The sequence below is a fragment of the Columba livia genome, chromosome 4 (genome assembly GCF_036013475.1).
Source record: "Columba livia isolate bColLiv1 breed racing homer chromosome 4, bColLiv1.pat.W.v2, whole genome shotgun sequence".
Taxonomy (NCBI): domain Eukaryota; kingdom Metazoa; phylum Chordata; class Aves; order Columbiformes; family Columbidae; genus Columba; species Columba livia.
Window position 1 is genome coordinate 53,662,534 of NC_088605.1, and position 26,297 is coordinate 53,688,830.

At 44.3% G+C, this 26,297-nt stretch overlaps 1 protein-coding gene across 50 annotated transcripts in view; it reads right to left on the minus strand.

Annotated features, from left to right (window-relative positions):
- The window catches only part of SEC31A (SEC31 homolog A, COPII coat complex component), a 46,485-nt gene that overhangs the window by 13,118 nt on the left and 7,070 nt on the right, over positions 1-26,297 (minus strand). For 6 of the 50 annotated variants that reach the window (XM_065061742.1, XM_065061737.1, XM_065061741.1 and 3 more), the window contains 18 exons: positions 25,780-25,875; positions 23,811-23,951; positions 22,814-22,956; positions 21,790-21,889; positions 20,389-20,550; positions 20,055-20,207; positions 18,408-18,644; positions 17,746-17,820; positions 15,288-15,338; positions 13,969-14,046; positions 11,383-11,458; positions 10,624-10,802; positions 8,607-8,733; positions 7,735-7,880; positions 5,518-5,691; positions 4,778-4,951; positions 1,482-1,611; positions 99-449 (listed from right to left, as the gene is read on the minus strand). In XM_065061742.1, coding sequence (XP_064917814.1) covers positions 99-449; positions 1,482-1,611; positions 4,778-4,951; positions 5,518-5,691; positions 7,735-7,880; positions 8,607-8,733; positions 10,624-10,802; positions 11,383-11,458; positions 13,969-14,046; positions 15,288-15,338; positions 17,746-17,820; positions 18,408-18,644; positions 20,055-20,207; positions 20,389-20,550; positions 21,790-21,889; positions 22,814-22,956; positions 23,811-23,951; positions 25,780-25,875 — 2,593 coding nt within the window. Of the gene's footprint in view, positions 1-98; positions 450-1,481; positions 1,612-2,271; positions 2,365-4,777; positions 4,952-5,517; positions 5,692-7,734; positions 7,881-8,606; positions 8,734-10,623; positions 10,803-11,382; positions 11,459-13,968; positions 14,047-15,287; positions 15,339-17,745; positions 17,821-18,407; positions 18,645-20,054; positions 20,208-20,388; positions 20,551-21,789; positions 21,890-22,813; positions 22,957-23,810; positions 23,952-25,779; positions 25,876-26,297 lie in introns of all 50 variants that reach the window. The other 44 variants (XM_065061747.1, XM_065061740.1, XM_065061746.1 and 41 more) reach the window with 18 other exon arrangements.

Genomic DNA, 26,297 nt, shown 5'->3' on the forward strand with positions numbered 1-26,297 from the left:
CATAAGGAGCATTCACAAGGGAAAGTGCATGTTGAACTGAATGAGTAACAAAGCAAAACCTCGCCCCTCCCCCGCCTGCCCCCCGTCCAAGCGCAGACCTGTTCTCTGAGATGCAGGAAGGTCACTGGTTGCAGGCAGAGTACCTGTTGGTCCAGTAGATAATGCATAAGCCACAGAAGTTGCTGGAGGTCCTGGCCTGCCATGCTGAAAGGATGTGCCAGAAGGAGAAAGAGGGAAGGAAGAGATGGGATTCAGGCTCGTCAGGGAGGGTTGAGGCTGCCCAGGGTAGAGCGGGGAGGGCAGGGAGTGGGCAGGGGGCAGGTAAGAAGGGGTGGTGTTAGGGGGAGGGTTTGGGTAAGAGGCTGAAGCAGGGACAGCAATAGGCTGCTGAGGCTGATAGAGAGCTGGTCCCCCTGTTCCACAAGGGTACTGCTGTGTGGCCTGATATGCTACAAATAGGAAAAAAAGAGATTCAGTCAGTGAATTCATAACAGAGGAACAGGTTTCATCTGCCTCTGCTTCCTTGTCCATCTGATCCTTATTTTTTCCTCCCCTTCCCCCTCAAACCACTCACCTGCCCAGACAAATCCTGGCTCCCACAACACTGCCTGTACTTGCATGGTTGCTCAAAGCCTTCTGGGTTGCTTCTGGGAGCAGGGAGCCAGAGAAAGGAATGTCTTGGCTGCAGGGACTCCCATTCTACCCCCTCAACTCCTCTGCCCAGAGCCATCATGCCACTTGGGGTGGGGTTGGGGGGACACAGACACTCCAGCTGTTTTTGGGACCATTGCAATCCCCATGGTGCCTCTCAAGGAAGGGAAACCCCTGCCTCACTTTGGCTCAACGGGAGAGCCAAGGTCAGGGAACTGAACTTCCAGCCATCTCTGGAAGTGAACACAAGCTCATAGCCTTTCACTGCGAGCCCTGCGCTTATCTACCCTGCCTCTTTCTCTGCCCAACTGTGTTCGTTTTTCCTCCCTGGTGCCAGTGCCTGTACTTCCAGTCTCCTGATTCAAGTGTGTCAATGCTCTGTTCCATTCCTTGTTCACCCCTACCACTGCCCTTCTTTCCTCCTCATCTCCTTTCCCATCTTGATGGAGTCCTGGATTGGCCCAGCCACACACTGTTGAGTTGGGTCACTCTTTGCCAGGCCCGTGCTGCTCATCCAGGACTCACACTGGGGGTTTCTGACCCCAGCATGCCCTTGGGAAGGGCCAGCTGAGGAGCGAGTCTAAGAGCTGTTGGCAGACACCTTTTCAGCAGCAGAGGAGACAGTGTCTGACAGAGGGTGCCTGATGTCTAGATCCCACCAAAAAATGACAACCCTCAGATGTCATCTCAGAGGCTTTTTTCCCCCCCAACTAAGAAATGTGGGAGTGGCTTGGACTGAATCCTCCCAGCCCCACAGAGGGGACTGGTTGTCCCCAAGGAAATGCAGCCTCATCATCTGGGTGGGAGGGAGTGGAGCTGCTGCTACTCACTCTGTGGGTACGCTGGCCGTGGCCCTGCTTGCGAGTACATGCTGTAATTGGAAGGTGTAGCTTGCTGCGGGGGTGTGCTGGGGTTAACGGCACCTGGCACGATAAACCCTGGAGGAGGTGGGTTGTCTCCCTGTGAAAAAAAGAATGCAGGAAAAAGGGGTAGGGGGAGATAGGATGTAGTCAGCAATGGTAATGCAGTGCTGAAGCAGAACCATAACAAAATGATCAGTTCTCATTTCAAGGCCTGAAACCACATTCCCTGGAAGAGCCACTGGCACAGGGGCAAATGCCTCCAACAACCCCAGTGCCTCACGGTGCCCAGTGTGACACTGAAAGCAAAAGCTGTATGTGCAGTGATTTTGGCAGCAGCAGAGCAGCACACACCTCCCTGGAGAAAGGAAGAGGTCCCTGCCAGTGCTGCCCGGTACTTGGGCAGACCATGAGTGCCATGCCATCCACACTGAACAACTTAAACATTAACTCTGAAGCTTCTAATTTCCATAGTAAAGAGGGAAAGGAAAAGTATGACACTTCAAGTACTCCAGAACAGGGCAAGGGCTGGGCTGTGGGGACTCAGATCACACCAAGCTCCCAGTTAAGGCTTTCCAGAACCACTCATCTGAGCCTTGATGAAAAAAATGCAACAAGAGATACAGAGGAGCACAACCAGACCACAAGTGGAAGTTGCTCCTTCCACCTATCTGGAGCAGGCTGTGCCAAGCACAGAGACTGCACTGAGGGACATACCAGGGTTGAGCAGGGGCTCAGAGAAGAATAATGAAGGTTATACCTGTGTGTCAGAGAGACAGCCTGCAGGAGGATGGCTGGGAAGGGCAGTAGGAGTTTTGTTACTCCAGGTAGTGACAGTAGGGGCAATTCTAACCTGAATTGAACAAAGAAATACCAATAATGGAAAACAAAACAATAAAAAAAAAGTATAAAGGGTCTTACAAAATGAGATGCAAAGAAGTGAATGCAAAAAGGTTTGCATGCTGGCATTTGTAACACAGCCATAAAAATTACAGACGGAAAAGTGCATTCAAGATAGACGGATCACTGTGCTCTGGAGCTGAGGTGAATTGCAGAGTGAAGATGAAGCACAGCAGAAAGGCAGCTACAACAGGCTGTGGAGCAAGTGCAGTGTTACATGGGCCAGCCAGCCAGGTCTGCCACGACAATACTGTTACAAGTCCTCTTTCATTGCATCTTCCTATGCAGAAGCTCTGCCCGGGCATGACACTGAGCATTACTAGCCACACCTGGGAGTTCTAAGCTCCTTTCCTCTGTCTTCCTTTGCCACTCCAAAGCCCTTTAGCTCCGTACAAACATTACCACATTTCTGACAGAACATAAACAGAGACCCTCCTATATCTGCAATGTCCCTGAGCAAGGAGAAGGAGTGCTGCCCAGTGGTGGGATGCACATCTGGGTGGTCAGGAGCCCCACACCCTACCTGAATGCAGGCAAAGGGAAGGCTGAAGCCCTAGGGCTTCAGTTCGTCAGACTCCAACCCTGAGCAGTGCTGGGCTAACAGTGCAGTCAGCCATATAACTGCTGTTAATATCTGCCTAACTCATCAATGGGGTAATCTAAAAGATTTTTCCATCCCTTTTCACACGTGTATTTTTTTTTCTTTTCAGATGAAAAACAGGGTTAAAAAACCCACACCAAAAAGCAATGATGTTTCAAGTACATGCTCCTGTTTGGGACAGCAACTAAATAAAGGCTGCCTCAAGCTTGAACAAACCTATCCACACAATTTCTTAAAAGGGATACAAGCAAAACAAGTATCCTAAGACTCAAATATGTAATTTCTTTGCATTCTGCTTCATCAGCATACCACTGGGCACCTTTCTGACACAGCACCTGTTGGCTTCAAGCCCTTCTTGCTGAGCATGAGCTCCCTAGAAATCCAAGAGCACAGGCAGTAACTAACAGTGTGCTTGTGGGGTTGCGATACACCTAGCCTTATAAACATGTGCAGGGTTTGCTTCAATAATACCTTGATGTATTCCTGAAACAGTAGGAGAAAGAGGGGACTGTAGCTTGAAAAGCATTGCTAAGATCATGCCATCTAGAGGACAGCTGCTCTTTTCCACAGCCAAATGGGAAACATGCAGCATTGCTTCTCAAGGCAATTAATTGGTTACAAGGAAGAAGGTCAAAGACACAGGAGAGAATAGCAGAGTCAATTATTTGCAACGATGCGTTTAAAATCATAGGCAATGGCCTTAGCAAGGTAGTCTTGTACAAATGGAATGAAGGTTTTGTCCTTTCTGAAATGTGCCTTGTTAACACCCTGGAGAGACAGCAAAGGCACAACTTTTGACATCAAGGAGAGAAGATATCCCAACTCCCCCTGACTTTTCATCCATTCTTCCTTCCTGCCCCTATTTTTCTAGCAGGCAGTGCCTAAAGGGCAGCCCTGAGAGCAATATGCCTCTGCTTGTGCCCATCTATGTGTAAGGAGAACACCCGCAGCACTGAAACAGCTCTGCTCTCAGTGAAGCTCAGTCCATAGTCCCCCTGTACAGCAATGCCACCTGAGCTCCAGCACTCTGCTGAGGGATTAGAGACTTGGCAATGCTCTTGAAGCACACACACAGCCAGGGCTGCCCACTACATCAAGCTCTGGTGATGGCCACTGTAGTCTGACGAATTGTTGTTCTCAATCTGGAGATAAAACCAGAGCATTTGCCTCCCCCAGGTACTCACCAGGTCTTTCTTCTGCTACAGCTGACTCTCAGGGCTCCCTGCTCCTGTGCCAGCCCCTGCCCCCTTACTACCTGCCAGGAGGTTCAGAGTAGGCTGTAGCCACACCAAAACAAGCCCTCAGTTTGCTATTGCCACTGCTCAGCATCTTCTGCAGCCAACATCAGAGATGTGGCAGGAAAATAATCAGCCCCAGAGGAGGCTGATAAACAGCATGAGCAAGCCCCCAGGCCTGCAGGAATGGGACAACAAACATCAGGGACCATGAGAGCAAGCACAGAAAAGTCCTGCAGCACTTTCACACAGTCATTCTTGGCACTGCAGCACATTTTCAGTCAAAGGGGGAAAATCTTCAGACACCAGCCACTTGACAAGGTGTTTAAGAGATGATTCCACATGAGGAATAAAGGAGGCATCTGTACTGACTGAAAAACAGCATCAATGATTTTCACCGCAAGGCTCTCTGTAGAGGTATGTCACACAGCTCCAGCTCAGATCAAGAGAGAAGAAAAAAAACTCCTCTACCCATCTCTCTCCAGAAGCCAAACCACATGACCCCTCCCTGACTGTCCAAACCCATTTACCTGTTGGTAATACTGCTGGGCCAGACCCTGAGGCCCTTGCATCTGTCCAGCCACAGGGCCAGCTCGTCCTTTGGGCACAGGCTGTCTCTCGTATGGTGCCTTGAGAGCCTCCTGTCCCACCGGCAGCTCCCCTTGGGCTCTGCAAAGCCTGTCCCGTAACAGCATAATGTTTGGCTGCAATCAGAAAAGGACAGCAACAGAAGTTAAATGCACTGTTTCCCACCCAGGGCATCTGGCCACACACAGATGAGCTGGCTGTCTCTCTCTCTCTCTCACTCTCTCTCTCTCAGAAGCCTGTTCTGCTTTATTTGATCAGAATAAGCCTTTTCCGCATGAGACATGGGGCCACTGTAACTGCCTTGTATGTGCCTGCCTCCCATCATAGGCTCCATTTCCAAGCCATCCTGCCTATGAATACCAAACTATGGAAGACGTGAAATAAAAAGAAAACAACCAAATGCCAAGGTACGTGTTTCACGGTGTCTGGCTTGCAGCAGGGACAGTTGCTTCTTTAGTGGCCACTGGCTGCAAGGACCAGGCTGTGAAATGAATAGGGAGAAGAACAAGGCCATGTACTTGTGCCAGCTCAGTGAAGCCTGTGCAGGGAGAGGGGAAACAGCCTGACTGTCACATCCTGAGGTGCATTTCAAATGGCAGTCCTGCTAACTAACCGCACTGTGCATAGATCTTTGCACCTGTTCACACAGAGGGAGGGAGAGAAAAACCTGAAGGTTCTGTACCTGGTTGGTGTTGGCAGGGAGGAAGGTCAAAGCTGCAGCAATGCTGCCCTGGGCAGCCAGGAGGTTGGCATACTGGCTCATCTTCTGGGCTAATAAGGCTCCAACAGCATTAGGATCCACAGCCTGGGTGAGCTGCACAGCTTTGCGCAGGATCACCACTTTCTCTATTAAATCCTGGAAGGTTGGGGAGAAAACAAACCAACAAACAAAAAAACAACCACAAATGAGAACAAGAGGGTGACATAGGCCCTGGCTGATGACTGTCATGGAGGGCTGTTCCTCAGGGCAGCCCCGCTGCATCCCTCTCACCTGAGGGAAATCACAGGGTGTTTGGGGTTGGAAGTGACTTCTGGAGATCATCTAGTCCAATCCACCTACTAAAGCAGGGTCACCAGAGCAGATTGCACAGAAATAGGTCCAGGTAGGTTTTGAATGTCTCCAGAGAAGAGACTCCACCACCTCTCTGGGCAGCCTGCTTCAGTGATCTGAAGCCCAAGACAAATGCAGGTTTCCTAGACAGTTACAGCTGCTCTGAAAACACAACTTTCCCAGCACATGAAACAACAGAACAGCAACCGACAACCACAACCAAGTGGCTTCTAATAGCAAAGCCAGCCGTGCATCAGGTAGATCTCCAAGCCTGAAGAACTGCTTTAGTAAACCGTACTTCAGGCTCCTATCAGCACTGAGCATGCCCACCAAAAGAGGTTGCTTTCATAAAAATATCTATTGACAGCCATGAGAGCTGATGGAAAACATCATGCCCATCATCACCATATCAGAAGTGATGCTATTAGTGTTGATGCACTGCACATTTGTTTGTGGCATGTGAGTAAGTCACTTCTTAACCATTTTAACCAAAAGGATCCAACATCTCCCTTGGGAGAGTTGTCCATGGTTTGCGGATGTAACTGCAAAGATGTTTTTCCTGATATTTACCAGGAATACTCCCAATCTTGCCTTCCTTGCACAACTGCAAATACCAGAGCTGATTTTGGTTGGGTTTCCTCCCAGTGCTAAGTTACAGGAAGATTTTCTGGTAAGTTCTCATGTTTTTCTTATTCTTACTGTATTACATTTGAAGGTACTGCAAATATTAAATTGCCAATATTAACATGCAATCCCTCTTTCAAATCTTACAACAGATTTAATGAGGGCACCACACCCAAGATTTCAACCATACACCACTAATAAAGACTGCTGACTGTTCAAGAATACATTTGTGTTTTTCCCCAAAAAGTCAGTACTTCAGAAAAGGCAGGTAAAGAAAAAAAAAACAAACAAAAAAAACCCAAATCAAGCTAACCAATAGCTTCTATCAATTTCAGCAATTCCACATCATAGTAAACTGGCAGCCTAATTATGACTCCAATAAGATTTTTCAATTTTAATGTCCAAGAGAGAAAAGCAATGCAATCAAAATTCAAACTCAAACCAAAGGTAAATCTGTAATGAAGCCATCACTATCAAGAGACTGGAAAGCAATGGTGATAATTCAAAATTGGAAAGAGATAATAATGTGAAGTAAAACCCACATATACTCCAGTTCCTTCAACTAAGTAATCAGAGACTCACAGCACTGTCAGGTAACATTAAGTACTTTCTAAACTTGGCCCTTCAAAGGCCCCGAACAAATGGAAGAAACTAACATTATACTAGAAAAGAAATTATTCAATAACTGCTTAATCTCTCTGGCATTAATCCTCCTATTCCCCCAACGTATTTGCTACATATTTGACTACATATTTGACTGTTGGCAACCCCCTAGACAAAACTCTTACAAGAACCTTCTTCCAGTCTTGTCTCCAGATTTAACTCTTAATTTATTAAATTTCTTCCCCTGAACATCCAAGCCATCTCTTCCCAAAGCAAAAATGTTTAAGTATTCCCTATTGCAAAAGATGCAAGTATTCAAAGCCTCTTCTTTACCAAACCACCCTAAGCCCTACAACTCCCATTTTACACAGGAAGCATCCAAGCAGGACTACTCAAAATGCCAAACAGGCATTAGGGCCATTGTGCTTCACAACACATTTTCCAATAGAATATTTATGCGTTATTTCCACTAAAGCCACCCATTCCAGAAGGAAAAGGCTTGCATCCTGAGATACATACAGCTACCAGAAAGCATCAAATCTCTAAACTAGATCATATGATTAAAGCACCAGATGATCACAGTGTGTTACTTCCAACATCTTTCTGAACAGAATTACCAACCTGAAGGGACAAGGGGCTGTTTCCATCCTGAGCTCTGGTCCAACAAGCAACAAGTTTTTCCACGTTGCCAGCACAAATGTAACAGAGACAAGCCTGTGTCTGCAGTAGGCTGTCCCCCTCGCTCTCCAGTCTGTTGCCCAGGAGATCTAGGAAAAATATGAACAAAGATGCTGCTTGGTGAATCACTTTGGAGATTCCCCCATCCCGGCTGGGGAAGCCTGCAACACCTGTTGTTTCTCTGCTTAGCACAGCAAGAAGAGATACGGCCTCTGGGGTCCATCGGTGACACTCTCTTGTCTGGCACAGATTATCTCACAGGAGGCCCAGGCACTTCAGAGGCAGCTAATGCTATCACAGCAAAGACTTGTCAAAAGTCTGCAAACCTCAGACAGGTCAGAGGGGACAATCCACTCGCTGACATGAGAAAGGTCAAAAGGCCAGGGCTCAATTTCTATGCTCTGCTGCCTACTTTTTGCAGTCACTCCTTCCAGGGGTGTGACCTGAGTATGCAACTGGCCAAAGAACTGTAAGCAAAGCCATGATACTGCTCTCAGCTGATGTGTGTTGAAACAGGTCTCTACAACTCCATAGACAGTAGATGGCATCTGAGAGGCACAGGGGTATCAGGCATACAGCTATTGGCAATAAAACTTGCTGCTCACAAAGGTCCCTCTGTGCTCAAAAAGAGAATGTATTGGGAACACAGCATCTCCAAGGCTCCTCTCCTCTGCAACAGGACCAAAGAACTATATTATCCAACAAAGAAGCTAGCAAGGCTTTACAGTAATTTACTGGAAAGAAGACAACCATGGCAAAGTGTAGTCTTGCTGTTAAGCAGAATAAATGACATCTGTTCTGTAACATGTCCTTACCGCAAAGGGCTGCAAACTCATCTGGCCTGGCATAAGTGAGCACAGCAGCCAAAGCCTCTCTCCAATTCTGCAGATCACAAGACTGCACAATCTCCTTCCAGTTCTTCGTTACTACTGCAGTGATGAGCTAGATCAGGACAAAGTCCACAGTTATGGTCTTGGTAGGATTTAGTTTCTTTTAAAAGACACAGTATAATTTGTATCTATTCAAATGTACTCATTCCCACTATATCCAGTGTCATGGCAGATACTGCACTGCAATTCACCAGCTGCACAAGAGTGTATTTTACTTTAAATGAGTTCAGGGAAAATCATAAACCAAGCTCAGATAACACAGACAGGCCAATTTTTCTTGCCAGAAAATACGTAAGAAAGAATGCACAAATCTCTGTAAGCTGGGACTGCTGCAGATGCTCTTCAGTGTTGTTTTTGCAGATAATGATAACATACCAAGTATTTAGCTGCAGATTTTCTACACAGTGCCCACCAAGGGGTATGAATTTTGTCAAACTGCTTCATTTGGCTTTAAGCTCTTGGCCTCGGACTGACCAGTGAGGGGCAGCTGAAAAGGCCACTGAAAGAAGCTGGCAGCAATATCAGTCTAAGCTGGCTGCAGTATCCCTGCCAACATCCCTGCCCTGTACCCATGCTGCCTGTCCACAAGCCCTGAAAATGAAATTCCACTTTCCTCCATCTCAAACTCTGCCTCCAGTTATTTTGCTTCAGATAAAAGACAGACTTGGCAGCTGTGCTGCTATTCAGTGAACAAAGCCTTTGTCCTGCCAAGATTTCAAGCTCAGAAACAGCTGAACAAGCACTAAGCATGCAGCTTGGGACCAGAAGAGAAAAATACACACCTGAACAACAAACGCAAGGTCCTAATTACAAAGTCAACACTCACTCTGTAGCACAGCCACAGATAACTGGTCAGCTCTCCATAAAATTACCCTTTCCCAAAGGATGAACTGCAGTGAAGCAACTATTTCTCATGTGCTACAAAATTCTCCTTCATCTGATTAGGCCAGAGGCAGGGAAGGAGGTGGGGGCATGGGGAGAAATTCTGCAGAGAGTTTTCATACTTTGGACTTTCCTCTTTGCACTTGTGCACCACTAGAAACGCAAACTGTTCTTATCTCAAACTGGACTGCAGGCAACGACCAGCAAAATCCTGCTTAAAGAACCCAGCCTGTGGTGCTGCATGCCCTAACTCCCCCAGTGACTCTGCTTTGCTGCCTCCAGCCCTGCTCCAGGAAAGCACTGAAGTACATGCCCATTTTACAGGCTGCCTCCTGCTACTGCATAGAACATCTTTCTTTGACAATGGACTACTAAAAAGTGACAGCGAGCAACTTTCTCCCCTCCTCTAAAAGTGGCCATCCTTGCCAAACCAATCATCCTGTACTCTTCTAAGGCCACTCCTCCTGTTTCACCCTCTCGTTGCTACCTTCTCATGTCAGTAGCAAAGAAGATTTGAATGAGTAGCATCAGCAATCCCTAGTGCTGCACAAAGCTGAGAAGAGTAACAACCAGCTGGCCATAACGTGCTGTCTCCTAAACAGATGATTGATTGACCCTGGGCATACTTAGGTCTCTTCTGTGCACACAGTGAAATGAAGCATTGGCAAATCTGTTAACACTCATCACAGGCAGAAATTAACACTGCCAGCACTGAGCATGGGTCTTGCGTGACTCTTGAAAAATGTGATGAGAGACAACAATGAAACGTGCACCATTTAGGATATTTATCAGTGAGAATCTACTAGTGTACATGCAACTCTGACACTGGAGACACTTCTGCTGTATTAATATCCCAGTAGCATGCCTCTTCTCTCCTTACCAATGCATTAAAAAAAACAAGAATAACAGAAATCCCTCTGCTATGAGATCTTGTGGATAACTTGAATACCATTAGCTTCTCACAGAAATAGACCTATGAAATGGTAAGAAAACTTCTAAGGTACCAAATGGAGTTACCAAAGGTCTACATGCAGTTTGTTTCTTAAATGAAAACACGTACCCTGGTGATTTTGCTCTGCATCTTAGCAAAGTACTTTTCTTGTGTCCTAGAAAGCAGCTCTTGTCCGCCTGCGATGGCCAAGATAATGGCATCTGCCATGCGGTTATCATGCAAGCAGAGATCTACTGCGCTCTCAAAGTTACCCGTCAGCAAAGCCTGGGTAATCAAACCATCCACATCTGCAATGAGAGAGGAGTGCATTTCAGGCAGGTACTCATGGGGATGCTCAAGTTAATCTCTAGTCCCACAACACGCTATGGTCACAGACAGATCAGGTGGGGCACTGTCATGTATCACTTACCTTGCTGCAGAGCAAGATGCTGGTATATATATCATGTCTTTCTAAATAACCTCTGAAACAACTATCCTGCCTACAGTGCCAGAAAATGTCAAACCTGAACAGGAGTCAACAGCTTCTGTGTTACTCAAGATCCCCTGGGAGCTTCCGGACAAACAGTGAGGCACTTCATGCCTGATCATGTGGGTTTTACTAATACCAGAAATCACTCAGAGCAGCTGCATTTCAGCAATGGGGTATAGCAGAGCTGCACACTTCCTCACCTTCCCTAAATAAGCTATATTTTCAAGGGTCTTGAGACTGGTGTGCAATGAACGGAGTTACAGTGGCAAGTAATGATAATCATTCACTATCTGTGCAGAAACTGCCTTCTCGCCGGAACACCAATATCAACATCAGTATTTACAAAGTATCAGCACATACAATAAAATCAACATAAAGGTGGTGTTTTGTTTTTTTACCTCCACTAACAGAGATGTTAAATGTCTTCTTTGCAGATCCCAAATCTTCAGTTTCTTGTTTATGGTCTTTTGCCTGCTTAGAAAAAGGAAAAGCATGATTTTTGAGATTATGTAAGCACTTGGAATATACACACACATTAAAAAAAATATGGCTCCTGCACAAGAAGTTAAAGATAGACTTTCAGACTACCAGTCCCCCAAGGCATCATTAGCTTAGAAGGGAAGAATATCCCTGTCACTTGTTAAAACACTGTTTCAGCACAGAATAATCAACTTCCCCTAGTGCCCACACAAAGCTCCAAAGTACATTAAGAAAGGCCTGGGATTAACAAAGGACCTCCAGTGTCTGTAAACATATCATTATAAAACCATAGGTCTGAACATTTTTTAAAATAGATGCCAAGGAGAAAAAAGCACTGGAAGCCCCAGATTTCCAACCACCAGGGAAGGCTTATGCAAGCACAAGCATGCATACCTAGAGATCACAAATATCAGACACCTGGATCCTGCACAGTGACTTACATAAATGCATCCATGCCCATATACACACAGTCAACTCATAGCAAAATGACAGCCACAATTTAAAAAAAAAAAAAAAAAAAAAAAAATCAGAAAGCTTCTCCCCTCCTCTTTCACTTCCAACCACCATCAAGAACAGTCTACCATAATGCTACCTAGGTTTCACTTAGCTCCACACAGATTTTCAGTTCACCCTCAAAACACTCGGCACTAGGCATACATCCTAGTTTAACTAAACAAAAAACGTGAAAACATGCTTAATTTTGCACACAGAGGTCCAGAGTGGTCCATGTGGACTTAAGCATTTTGTACTCAGTACATGAGTGTGCAGTGGACAGAAGCTGTATTTTTTTTAAAACTCGCCCAGAAATCAAGATAGAGAACATTTCCTGCAAGCACTTGGATCCTGGGATTTCAAACAAAACCTTTCAATAATAATAAATAATAATAATAATAATACACCACCAAACTAAACAGACACGAGAGAAATCTCTCTCCACTATCAATTTTCACAGCACAGCTTAAGAAGAAATTGTCCCACAAACTGCCTCTTCTGTCACAAGCCAGTGCACTAGTACATGCAGCACAAGTTCCAGAGGCTGCTGAGAGCACCCTGCTTATATGCTGATCACTAAAATTGTACTTCAGAGGATGAAGGACAGGTACACATTTGACCAAAAACAGATATTCGGGACGGGGAGGTAAGTCTGAAACAAGCTTTACGTTTTGCTTCTGAAAGAAGGCAGCATCTGGAAAGCTCTTTTGCTTTCAGATGATGCACAATGTGTGTCTGGTATCAGTCAAGAGCCTGTTGCGACTGCCACAGGAATTGTGTGCCCATCCAGTTACTTATGGCACTCCCTGACACATCATTTGCAACTTCAGGCCAATCTCACAAATATTCACCACCTGAGCTGCTAGGTCAAGGTCATGTTTGCCTGTGATGTCTATTCTAGAAGAGACATTTGTTATGAGACATCTAATATCTTCATAATTGCATACAACAAAATCCTTACACAGTCAGATACACGTGTCTGCCACTACAGCAACTAATGAGGGAACAAGCAATCAAGCACCTGACCTAAGGAGACAGCTCTGTTTTGCTGCTCTTAACATGCTATCATAGGGAGTCAACAAGTGCACCACTCCAACATGCACAAACCACTGTTCTCATCTTCACAGGCAACAGCAGATGGGCACCAAGCACAGGTTTTAGCCCAAAACTACCTATGTTTGCTGTGCTAACAGCTCCAATTCTAACCTAAAAGGGTGCCTTGAAGGGATGGAGAGCAAAGTAGCCAGCCTGTTCACAAAGCCATACTAGAATTTTCAGTGCTATTAACCTCACATGGACCCATCCCCATATTTGAAACACAGAGCTGAAAACAATGCTGCTCGAATGGACAGAAAGGCACAAAAAGCTGTAGGATCCCAAAGGCAGATATGGAACAGACTGCCTGTGATAAACCTGGCTGAACTGTTGCCACAGACATTTCTAAAGCAGCTAGCAACCAAAGCCCTGATGCTCACTGTTAGGGTGCAAAGGGAATGGATATCACTGTGATGCCAGTGGGAACAATGAAGGGAATTAATACTTCCCAATATCACAGTTGCATCTCTGCAGAGGGTTATGTGCAGAAACAGGGAAGTAATACACTGACAGCTTGGTAATCATCAGCCAGGGATCAGGAAGAAAGGGATAAGAAAAAAAAACGAGAAAGGTACTAGAGTTGTGGAAGCACATCATTTAGTATACATTAGGTACGTATCAGAGTGAAAACTGTGGCAGAAGAAAGTCCTTGGGTCTGGTGCCAACTGGAGTGTTACAAAATGAGCTTGTTCTTCATCTTCATTGCCACAAGAATCCATTCATACAATGGCTGAGGCCAATGAAAAACAAAAAAGTCAAGCAACTTAACAAGAGCCTACATTTTACTTGTTCAACTAACTTCTTGTATTTTCATACATCCTCAGCATTAGGAAAAGCCAACAAAATGGAATACTGTTAGTAATAACCAAGTAAATACACAGGAGGTAAATGGGGTTAGTTTAGAGGGCAACAGATACCTCTCCCAAGAACTGCTCCTCTGTAGCCTGGCCTTCATCCCCCTTGTTCGGCACAGATTGATCAGATTCTGCAGGAGCCTTCAGCAGAGAGAAGATGCCATAAAAATAGAATATCCAGCAGAAGAGGAAGAAATACTTTGCACTACAGAGTATTGCCACCTTCCCAGCAACAACAGTCTGACCCAGACTGCAAAGCACAGAAATGCATTGGCAACATAGACAAAAGTATGACAAACATGGCAGATGGCCTCCATTTCCTTGCTCTTTGTCATTGCACAGTACCTTGTGCTATTTTCATCTTACATGCCTGAAAACATGCAGCAAAACTTTCCCATTAGGCAACTACAGATGACATCTGACACATCTATGGAACAAGAGCAATGCAGTCCCTGTTGTGGACTTAGGCCACTGCAACTACAACAGGCCACGCGTGAACTGTATTTATCCCTCCTGCAGGGAAGCATGATGGGACCACACTCTCAGTCCTGATTTTGTAAAGCCTGGGGAAGCTGCTGCTCTTGCATCCAGCTCTAGCATCCTCAGCACAGGAAAGACATGGACCTGTTGGAGAGGGGCCAGAGGAGGCCACAAAAATTATCAGAGGGCTGGAACAGCTCTAATATGAGGACAGGCTGAGAGAGTTGGGGTTGTTCAGCCTAGAGAAGAGAAGGCTCCAGGGAGACCTTACCGTACCTTTCAGTACCTAAAGGGGCCTATAAGAAAGATGGGTACAGAATTTTTAGCAGGGCCTATAGCAATAGGACAATGTGTGATGGCTTTAAACTAAAGGAGGGGAGACTCATACTAAATATAAGGAAGAAACTTTTTAAAATGAGGGTGGTGAAACATCCCCATCCCTGGAGACATCTCAGGCCAGGCTGGACAGGGCTCTGAGCAACCTGATCTAGTTCATGTCCCCACTCATGGCAGGGGGTTGGCCTAGATGAGCTTTGAAGGTCCCTTCCAACCCAAACTAGTCTATAATTTTATGAAAGCAGCTGCCAGGCAAGGCTCTCCACTACCTCCCAGCAGCACAAATTGCCACATTGGGTGACACACAGGCAGCAAAAAGGTGGAAGGACATCACTTCAGACCCTGAACTAAAATCTGTGACAGTCCTTCATTGGTAAAGTGAATGATAAAAGTCATAATGTTTTTTAAAAAGTACCTTCATCCTACTCAGTGTAGGAACTTGTCATATGCTGGGTTATTTGTGACTCACTTTGTGACAACTACCAAGTGGAAAGAAAAATGATTCTTACTTTGCACATTACTGTGGCATTATAAAACTAAATGCAGATTTGTACACATGTGCTTACCTCTCCCAAGTCATCATCTGCAAGACTCTCTCTATTTATAGCAGATGTAATCTAGAAAACAACCAAGATTTGTTAAGTAAGTGCGCTTTTATTTTAAGGGAGACAGACCTCTCACTGATTTCTCATACAGTAAAAATGGCAAATGTAGCCACCATGTTGTTTGCAGAACAGTTAACACAAAACTAAAGCCATACCCTTTCCCAGCCTGGTGATGGATTTACTGCTAAGCCCTCTGCACCCCAAGCTCCAATGGAAATAAGAGCTGTTCTATGCCTTTAAACCTTTAATTGTTAACTCAAGGGCCTCAAACCTTGCTAGTGCTGCTGGAAACCACAGCAATGAAAATAGTATCAGAGCACGTGGGACAAAACCTTCTGTTTGCTCTGGTTAGGGAAAGTGAAGCAGTGACAATCCCGGTGAAGCTGAGAGCCTATCAGGAAGCTGTGGTTTCAAGTGCAGCAGACACATGGCTGTGGACTAGGATTTTCCAAGTTATGAAGAGTTAAAATGCACAGCTTTTACTCTTCTGCAAAGCAAATTACTCCAGATTCAATCAGGGCCCTCAAAAATGCCAATTTAATGTATGGAATTTAGAATACATGCAGAAAATATTAGTTCCACACCTGAGAGACTGGATTTCCTAATGCTGCTATAAATCATCTACTTCTTTTAGTACTGCAGGTTTTATTTCACCCTGGTAGGCCGTTTTTCACAAAAAGCTCGGCTCAAATTGCTGGAGGTGGTTTTCTCTATTTTTTTTTTTTTTTTTTTAAATCATTAGTTTAAAACAGAAAGGAAAAATCCAGGACTTGACTAGCATACGAGAATCACAGGTTTTAAGATGATAAAAACAAACCTCTACGTTCTTGAAAGCTTATTCCAAGAAGCTGAAGTCTGTAACCCTTTTTTACTTTTCTTATCCTACCAGTAACATGAAAAACAAGCTGCAATTTAGTGAGTTTATCATCTAGGTATCACAAACTTTCAGACAAGCCATTCTATATTGTTCCTTGACATTAAAACCATGAATTCAATTTCAGTGTGGAATGCTTTGCTAAGAAACATCCACATGTAGACATGGCCTCAAAGCTCCTCTCATCTGTTCCTCAGTATTTTGAGCTGCTCAATTCAGCTATGCCCATTTTTCCATCTTCTCCCCATGCACAGGGCTGATCAATCCCAGAGCAACCGCAGCAGCAGCCTGTAATCTGCATGAGGCCATTCCGCAGGACCACCACTAAGTTTCACCTGATTTTCTAATTGCGATCTGCTTTTCAAAAGACAGCATTTCCTTTGTTGTGCTTGCTTTGACTCATGCAATAAAATTTAGAAGCTGAGGACAGACTGCTAGCAAAAACATTATTTTGTCTGTAATCATAATAAGCTTGTCCCAGAGACCATTTAATTCATAACCATAATAATGTTTTTATGGAGCCACTCTTAGAAAATAAAACATTAGTTTGATACAATGAAAATGAGTCAAACATTAAAATTCATTGAATCAGAACTGAAGAAATAAGAGATAGTTCTTGGGTACAGCATTAAAAGCAACAAAAAGCCAAAATGCACAGCAGGTATCTCCATGTAACACAAAGAATCATATTCCAACTTGGAAGAAAGCTCTGGGCTTAAGATGTGCAAGTTGCTTCCTGGTAGTCCAACACTTTGTCTTTCCAAATGTAACCAGGTTTGATCTCTGGTTTCTTTTTTTCTGAATCTGAACAGTGTCTCACACAAAAGAAAGACTATAAGTTTTCAAGGTAGTTAATGAAACCCAGAAGACTGCTTACATGTTTGTTCTTTACAGAAAGCCTAAAACCAGATCAGATGCTGTGAAAATACAGTAGAGGGATGTCATATAACTAAGTTACATGAATAGCTTGAACCAACAAATATCAAAACTTCTCCATGGATAAAGTTTTTAGATCAAACATTGGACAGGTAATGCAGACACGCATATGAAGTCTGTTGCCTGCTTTGAAATTTTCATTGAACATCCATACTGCAAGAATATGACAGAACTAATAAAACACCTAGCAAAGCAAGCTGCTTGCTGTAAGAATTTTGAAGTTATTCAAGGCTTGTTTATCTAAACAAACAAGAGCAGAAGAAGATTTCTAGTGTCTTCAGAACAAGGGAATTCCTTAATTAACAAAAATATTCAAGTCAGCCATGTTTAAAATGAAGCCCCAGCATCACAGCTAACAGTTGTGTTATGGCTACTAGGAGAGCTGCATCACTGACAAATGCTATCTGCTGGGAAACACACTGAAAACAATGTTGTATAAAAATATTTATTGTGCTGAATAGCCTGTGGATACTGGTAATTGCTCTTCCAGTCCCACAGGTAAATGAGTACTCCAACCATACACGGCACAATAAACATTTCAGGCTGTGCTCTACAGACACACCCATCAGCAAAGCATTTAACACAAGCACAGCTTCTGGACACACTTACCTTCTTCCTCAGATCATCTTTCTTATATCCCAAGAGCTCAAGGTATTTAACACGTGAATCTTCTTCAAAGTTCACCTTTAAAAAAACAGAAGTTAAAAAGAATATATTGCAATTAATAATTTTTCATTTTTCCCCTCAATGTCTTTCCACTTGACTGGCACAAATTACCCAGTGAGAGCCAGTGACTGCAGAGACTGAGCATAAGAAAAGAAATGAAACGGTCTTCAGTGACCTGGGCACCCGAGCAAGTAGCAAGCTTTCAATCTGGTTCCAACAGGTGAACAGTCTGCTTGTCCACTCCATTTGCAAACTTTAAAGTGCTCATAATGAGCAGTGAAAAGCACATCTAAAGCTGCCCCAGAGCTTTGTTTCTCCTTACCAGCAGCTCCCTGCACAAAGACATACTGATGGGGGATGACAAAACCACAGGATATCTTCCTCTAAGGCTTGGCTTCTGTCATGATTTCTCACAAACCCTGCCAACCCCTGGCCGTGAAGACACCCTTCTGGTGGGCTACCTCCAACAGCAGGACTTACAGGCACCATTCCCACAGCCTACATTTTTAGTTCCCAGCACCTCTTCTGCTAAAACACCTTAACACTTGCTACATTTTGGCTTTCTGGGTCAGTGGGGCACTCCTGAATTGCTGGCGTCCCATTACCTTTAAGAAGGCCCACACGTTTTTCTCAAAGTCAGCCTTGGCCATGTCGATTTTCTTCTGGCAGTAGCTGACAAAGCCTTCCGACTGCACGGCCTCCTGCAGCTGGTTTGAGCGAGCCAGGAACTCCTTCTCTGTAACAACCTGGCTCACATAGACATGGTGACGCTGCTGCTGCTGCTCAACGGTCGGCTGCTGCTGAGGCTTGGTGTTCTCAAATGTAACCAGCTTGCCTCCAAACTGGAATTGAGATACATGTGCAGTAGGTAAAAATGCAAGTGTACACTGGAGCACATGTGAAAAAGCATGTGCATAAACACATTTATGCACACGATTTTATATAGTGTATATATGCTTATCATCCAAAGGACAAACATTACCAACAAACTCATTGATTTCCTCCCCCCCACCAATATTTCTACGCATTTAGAGAGCTTGCTGGATAAGTGGGTTATTTTTTATTAATAATAAGATTTATGAGCAGAGCTACTCCTGTGCCTGTTTTTTCTCAGGTAAAAGGCTGACCAGAAGCTGAGAACTGGGGCTGTGGGTCTGTACTGTGCTCAGTATAAATGGAGTACCTCATGATATTGCAATGCTATTACCTAAGAATCCTATGCATCACTAAATAAATGCTTAAGCATGACGTGTGGCCTGCTCTTGGCAGGCTGGTTACCAGTTAAAAGCCTACTGAGAGATGGGCAGTAAACTATGTCATCATTTGGAGAGAAGTAAAAAAACAACAGAAGGAAAAAAATTAGAGGGGGTTTATAATATTATTTCATTCTACAGCTCAAAGTTAATTTACAGAGGCCAGTCCAATAAATGAAAAAGCACTACAAGAAGCAAAAATCCTAACCAAGAAAAAGGCTGACAGCTGCCTCCTGGAAAACCAGGATGAGTAAGGCAATAAACAGCATCATAAAATGACACGTCAGTCAGCGGCTAGGCAACATCACTTTTCTTCGGCAAGAGAAAATTGCATCTAATTTGTGCAACAGTTAGTGAATAAGCAGGCATACGATGCAGAAAACTGAACAATATTTTGGTAAAGAAATGCATTGCAAGTGGTCAGGCTTAAATCTCCAGGAGATGCTCAAGAAATGGTCTGTGGTTCTAAAAAATAAGCAAAAGTTGGAACCAAAGATCAGGCAACTGTACTCTCACAAAAAGCAGGGCCTTGTCACCCTCTCACCTGGCTCCTCTGCAGGTCAACCACCCATGGAGGAGCCCAATCCCTATGTGCTGCTACATTCACAGAATAGCTTCAGACCGCATCCAAGTCTCAGATACTTGCCCAGTTTGATCCTGTTCCTCCTTGACAACAGATATTTGTTTACTCTGATATAAGCACTGTACTTACATAAAAGCAAAGCTCTAGTCCCAAACCAGAAAGAAACAAGTGTCCACTGGCAATACAATGCCTCCTTGTTTCTTTTTCCCAAGCATTTTTTTGGTGACTTTTTGCTGGCTTTCTGTTCCAAGCGCCCAGTCTGGAAGCCGCTGCAAGCATCTCTCACCACCATGACAAACAAGTTTTCCCAAGGTGGAGCACAACATTGAACTCTCCTCTTGCTAACGTGTTTTGCAGATGCCACCACTACTCCCTCCCTGCCTGGCAAACCATGCCGAGCCTTGTCTCCTGCTTACCGAGAACGATGCTCCCACAGGTCGGCGGATCCATTTGGGTGGCTTCTTTAGGGGCAAAATGACACTCTGTGGGGCTGTCTGCTGGGGAAGCTGCAAGGGTGGGAGAGGCTGTCCTGTACCAAATGGGTCGAGGTTCCCAAATGAGGATGAAAGCTTCAATAACAAAAGGTGGAAAACACAAAAGTGACATATCTCCAATAAACTAAACAGAAGCATTTATTTGTAGCAGATCAGTACTCCTGCAAAAAGAGCTGCAGACAGCTGCTTCCCATAAGCCCACATTTTTTCCCCACCTCTTTCTGTCCATAGTCTTAAACTGAACATTGCTCAATACCTGATCAACTTGCTTCTGCCTCAAGCCATCTGTGCTGCCTCCCATGATGGAGTAAATGCTGATCCGCCCATCAAATGAAGCTGCAGACAAGACAGCAGGGTTCCTGGGACACCACTGGATATCAAAGCACCACTGTGTGTTTGTGGGCAACTCATACAGCACCTGAGCAGCAAAAACAAATCCAACAAATCAGGACTTCCATGCATCACCCCATCCAACAGCAGTAATTCTTCTGCCCTGAGACTGGTCTGCTCTTTTTGCTGCCCGTCGGCCTCCATGTCACTGTACACACTAACAGTGGGTAAACCCTGAGAACTGTCAAACAGGAGATTACCACGTATCACTGCTTAGTTTCCTTCTCCTATTAAATCTTCTGTCTAATCCACACAGCACAAACCATGCAGGCAGGGTGTGTCTGTGCTGCATGTGCAGCTATCTATCTGTTCTACTGCAAGTGGTGAGTTGCTGCTGGTGTTCATGCTAGCCCTCGCAGAGCTCATCATGGTATCTCTACACACTACACAGAGACATGCCCAAGTAAGCCTGTTTTTGCAGGACAGCTGGAAAAGTTAAAACCTGCACTCAGGGCAGATGTCTTCTCCTGCCCTGGAACAGACAAGCCCAACACTGCAGCAGACATGTAACCATAAACTCAGAGAAACTCTTCTTTGCTTGTCTCTCAAATTTGTTGCTCAAAGAGCAAAACACTAACTACCTCTCTCTGTCTCCCAGGAAACCATGGTGCGTTTTTTGTTTGTTTGTGGTTTGTTTTGGTTTGGTTTTGTTGTTGTTTATTAATTTTAAATAAAACCATGTAGTATGATTCATCCAAATTTAAAGCCTTCCTAACAGCACTGGATCCAGCACACAGATAAATTATTTAGCACCCCACAGCTTTTTGTACTTTTGGGCTGATATCTGAATTTTAGAAACAGTTCTCACTCTGTCCTCCAGGATTATTGCCCACTGCAGGCAAGGAGCCCTCCAGTGTGCCTGAAGTCCTTCTTGTGGTCTAGGGGCAAGCACTCAAAGTTGTATGAGAAAAGAGTCTGCGTCCCCTTTGAAAGGTAGCCCCAAGCCCAAAAGGACAGGGTAGGAACACATCCAAGTGGCTTTCACCCATCTGCCACTATTGTGTCCCTTATAATGAGGTCTCTACCTCACTACTCAGCTGGAGAGCAGCAGCAGGGACAAACACACGAGATCAGCAATACTAGGAAGGAATCCTGCAGCACCAGAACAAGCTCAGAAGGCACACATACCCAACACAAGCATGCAGGACAGGGAGAAACACCCCACAGAAGCGTAATTTCAAGGAATGCAAACACACCAACAATTGCTTTGCATGTGCCACTGTGTCACCTCTGAACAGGATTTTTTAAAGTGGTGTGTGTACAATACCTCGCCTGTGTTAGGGTTGGAGCAGAGAATTTTAGCATCCTTCCCACAGCTAAGCAGCAGCTCTGAATCCGCCATACTCCAAGCAATGGCCAATATACCCCTGTGTCACAATCAGAAAGAGTTCAGTGTAAATGCAAAATGGTGATAGATAAAGTATATTTATAAGTTGAGTTTCTACATTAGCTGAGTTTTCTACCTCAAAATGCCCTCTTCACTCCTTACTCTTAAAAAAGATGAACTTTTTCAATGTTATCAGCCTTTACTTATTGAAATGGATGCTTTGTTTTCTGCATGAGGAAGTATAAAGGTGCAGCCATTGTATCTGAGAGATAAATGCAGTCACACAAGAGAACCTGGACACCATTGTAACAAACTGGTCTGCGTGCAGTATCATTACCTACAAGTTTGCACACTGTATGTTAAGATTGGTGACTATGAAGTTTTTCACCTTTTTATTAGCAGGGCATTCATGTCAGAACTACTGGCAGTAGTTTTGGTAGAAGTCACAACACGGTCATTTTCTCTCCTTAAATCTGGTGCAGGTTTTGGGCAATAAGGAAAGTTTCACTAATGAGCAGGGATCAAAATTTAACAAAATCTTTCTTTTTACCCAAATTTAAGGCATTTAGGGGACTAGAGGAGCAGAGAAGCTTTGCATGTCCACATGTGAGGATGTGCCCAGACATGTCTTCGGTCCGTTATTCAGTCAAAGTCAAGTACTACTAACTCTTTGCACCTTGGCTCCCTCTTCTCGAAAAGCACAGGAACAAATTTACAACTTCAGTGTTTCGGCAGGAGGGTGCTTTATATTCTGGGTCCTGTTCCCTTTAAACCAGACAATTCTTTCAGGACACGGGGGTGGCTAGTCAGCAAGTAAGCATATAACACTGTCTGCTGCTGGAATCACCACCTCCCAGCTGCGCCTTGACAGGGAACTAATCAAGAAGTGAGACATACAAACTGGTGGAATGCAATCACCAAGAGCATAAACACCACAGAGCAGCAGGTTACAAAAGACTCATACCTGGTATGGCTTTCCAGAACACGAAGCGGCGAGGAGGCAAATCTTAGGTCCCACATCTGAATCACAGGCAACCTATCATCCTCTGAGGCCAAAACCATCTGGGTAGCGACATCAGGGTGCCAGGCCAGGCCCGAGCAGTGCATCTGAGGGACAACATTGCGCCACAGCACAAAATAACTAAGGAGCACTAAAGGACAAAAGACAACTAGCCTAAAGAGGTCTACATGCATGGTAAAAGCACTGCTGCGAGGAAATTTGAAGCTGTGTTTCTGGGCATTATTTCTGACTGCATTCAGATTGAGATATTCTCCTCGTTTCCACGAGTGGGGAGACTTGCAGTTCATTTCCCAAGGTCCTCTCAAAGAGATAACTTTGTGCTGTCTTGTTCATAATCCTATGAATCCCCCTGTACATTTATCTCTAAAAGTTTTACTGATGAAAGCCATTGTTAGGCAGAGGTTATTGTCAGGTGAACACTGTATTGCTAGACTACAATATGATGAAGATAGACTACTGTGCTGCTATGTTAGGTAACAAATACATAAAGCATTGAGAGTTACACAGTTTATCAGAATAAGAGTGCAGTGACCAGGTAGCTGCTTCTCAAGCACCCATTTGCAAGTTTCATTTTCAACTCTTACCACATCTTCAGAATTTGTTATAGCAATTTCCCATTAAAAATATACAGAATTGTCCAAATATGTCACTCTCCACAAGTTCAGCAGGCTCCTTTCTACATTTACACTGTCTGAGGAACAAGTGTGGTGGTTGTAACTACGCAAAGCCATGTCCCCTGTAACCTCCTCAATGGCAACACTCCTCTGCAGTGCTTTGCATATACACAGCCTTGCAGGAAAAAGCATTAGCTGTTTAGCACAGAGAAGGCACCAGTATCTTTATGTCACTTCAGAACGGGTGCTATAAGCAGTCCCTGCACACCAAGAGGCCCCCATACCTCTCCCCAAGCATCTGTGGGGCCGCGCAAGAGTCAACTCACCCGGTTATTGTGGTCACTGACTTTGATAATGGGTTCATTCTTCCGGAGATCCCACACAGTAGCTCGGCCACTTGGGCTGGCGGATGCCAGAATATGCTGGACTTGCCTGTTCCAGGCGATGCAGCTGATGTCCTCAAGTGGCTATTGCACACACAGAACAGCCTATCACAACCTTTCCAAAGGGAGGACTCAAAACCTGTTACTTCCAGGCTATGCAAAATAACAAATCTGCAAGGAGACTCACCCTGAGTACCGTGTGTGTTCTGGTTTCCTATGTAGGGTAGAACACCTGAAAACCCCGATTTATAAGCTGCTAGCATTTCTCTGTAATATCTGCATTTTCTGCTTTACAATCTGATACATCAGTTACTTAAAGAAGACTACGCACAACTGTCTTCAAGAACAGAAAACTACTCCATGGAAGTAGATCCAGGTATATGAACTCTACCTTTGCCTTGGTTGATTAGGTTTTGACTTACCAAAAAAAAAAAAAAAAAAAGTATTTGCTTGGAGAAATTCAGTGGGGATTTTTTATTGCCTGCCCTCTGCACAGTTTTAGTCCTAGAATTAAAAGCTATGTTAACCTAGTCCTTGTTGCACTATTATTTCCAGTTGTCATTGACCATAAGGACTAAAAGATTGCCCAGCCAAAAAAGTTATTATTAGACATAAAAAAATACTATACAGAGGTCTTTAATTAAGGTGTCCTTCCAAAAGCCTACATCATAATAAACAAGTCAAACTAAACAAAGTATCCAAACCCACAGAGTTTTAGGCTAAAAATCTTTGAACTTCTACTTTGACTACTTCTCATCCCATTTCCTCACTTTGTCATAATCAAATTATTATGCAGTAACAAACCTATCTTCCAGTAACCACAAACTTACTGTGCAATTATGTAACAGCTACAGAAATGTACATGCATTGAAACAACAACTTCTCATTCTGTCTCCTTCGCAAGGTACAAAGGACAAAAGACTGTTGTTCTTCTCCATACATCATCTTTAAGAGCCAGAGGCTAAACACTGGCCCTAAGCAGAGCAATCAAACACTCTCTGAAAATCATGAAGGTAACTACCAAACCTACCGCCTCATCTTCTGACTTCTCAGTAGCTGCTTTTTACGTTCTTGTTTTCCTGAATCTATACCTTCACAATCTTCAGACCCATGCACGCAGTGAAACATGCAGAGAAAAACTAGAAGACGCTCAGCCTGCATATAATTGTTATAGGTATTTAAAAAGTGGTGCAACCTGAGCGACTCTGCTTGTTATTACTCATTGCTTGATAAAATGCAATATTTCTCAAATACTAAAGGGCTACTTCAGCTTCCCCTGGCCAAACAGATTTGGACCTGTGCATTCTCGCACTTACAGGCACAGCAGCAAACCATGCTCCAGGGGCTAGGAAAGCAACAGCATCCAGTCATGCTTGTATGGAGTTGGGCAAAAAAATCACAGAAATAAAGCATGGGGAAATAGTGTTGTCACAATGGACTTCCTTCCAGAAGCATTCACTGAAGGACACCTATGCAGCCACTCCAAGAGAGCTGTCCTTCAGGGACACAAGCTCCTGCCATATGCTTTCGGTCACGGACATATCTCAAGGAGAAAAATATTTGAAACCCCACAGTGTAATAAGCGTATTACACAAATTAAGTACTAACAGAAGGCCTCTTTTTGCTGGCCTTCGGGACAGCCACTGGAGAACAACATGCAGGAACATATTCTTCTTTTATTTTGATACAGAGAGATCTGTTGTACCACTCCTTAAGCACTGTATCTTATGTTGCCAGAAATGCAGCTCGCAACTAACAAACAATTACCTGCTACCCCAGTTAGACTTCAAAAGGCTTTTCCCCACCTTGAAATAGGCTTAATACTGTAGGTTTCAATGAGCTCTCAGCATCAGTCATGTGCATATTTTTTGTTAGCCTGCTCTGCAATATTTAACAAATACAAATCTGATACCTGTGTCTTCACTCCTGGTGTCATTGGTGTGGCAAAATTGTTCAAGTCCCAGATATAGATTTCAGACTCATTAGCACCAGAGGCTACCAGATTAGTCTGTAAGACACATCAATTGATGTTAAGAGTATTTTCAGCATCAGCTTTCACAGCCTTAGTTGCTGGGAGTATCAGATCCACAGCACTAGACTGATTCCCCTCCTATCAGCTCAGGATATAGCCTTTGGCTCACAGAGAATAGCTTAGGGTAAAAAAAGCAAGGGTTATTTTGAAGCTATAGGTAAGACTGAGTTAATTTAAAAAATCCATACGCGGCACCACCACACTGGGATACCAAAACCAAAATTCCTGTTTTGTGGAGTGCTCTTGCACTGCACAACAAACATCCATGAAGAGGCTGCGGGGGTACAACCACAGATGCAAGTGGAAAGCAGAGACACTTTTGAGAGGAGGCAGAAGTGGTGCTGCAGCTATTGGTGCCACAGTGCTCTGCTGCCAGCAGACTAGGGGAGGTTCAGGTT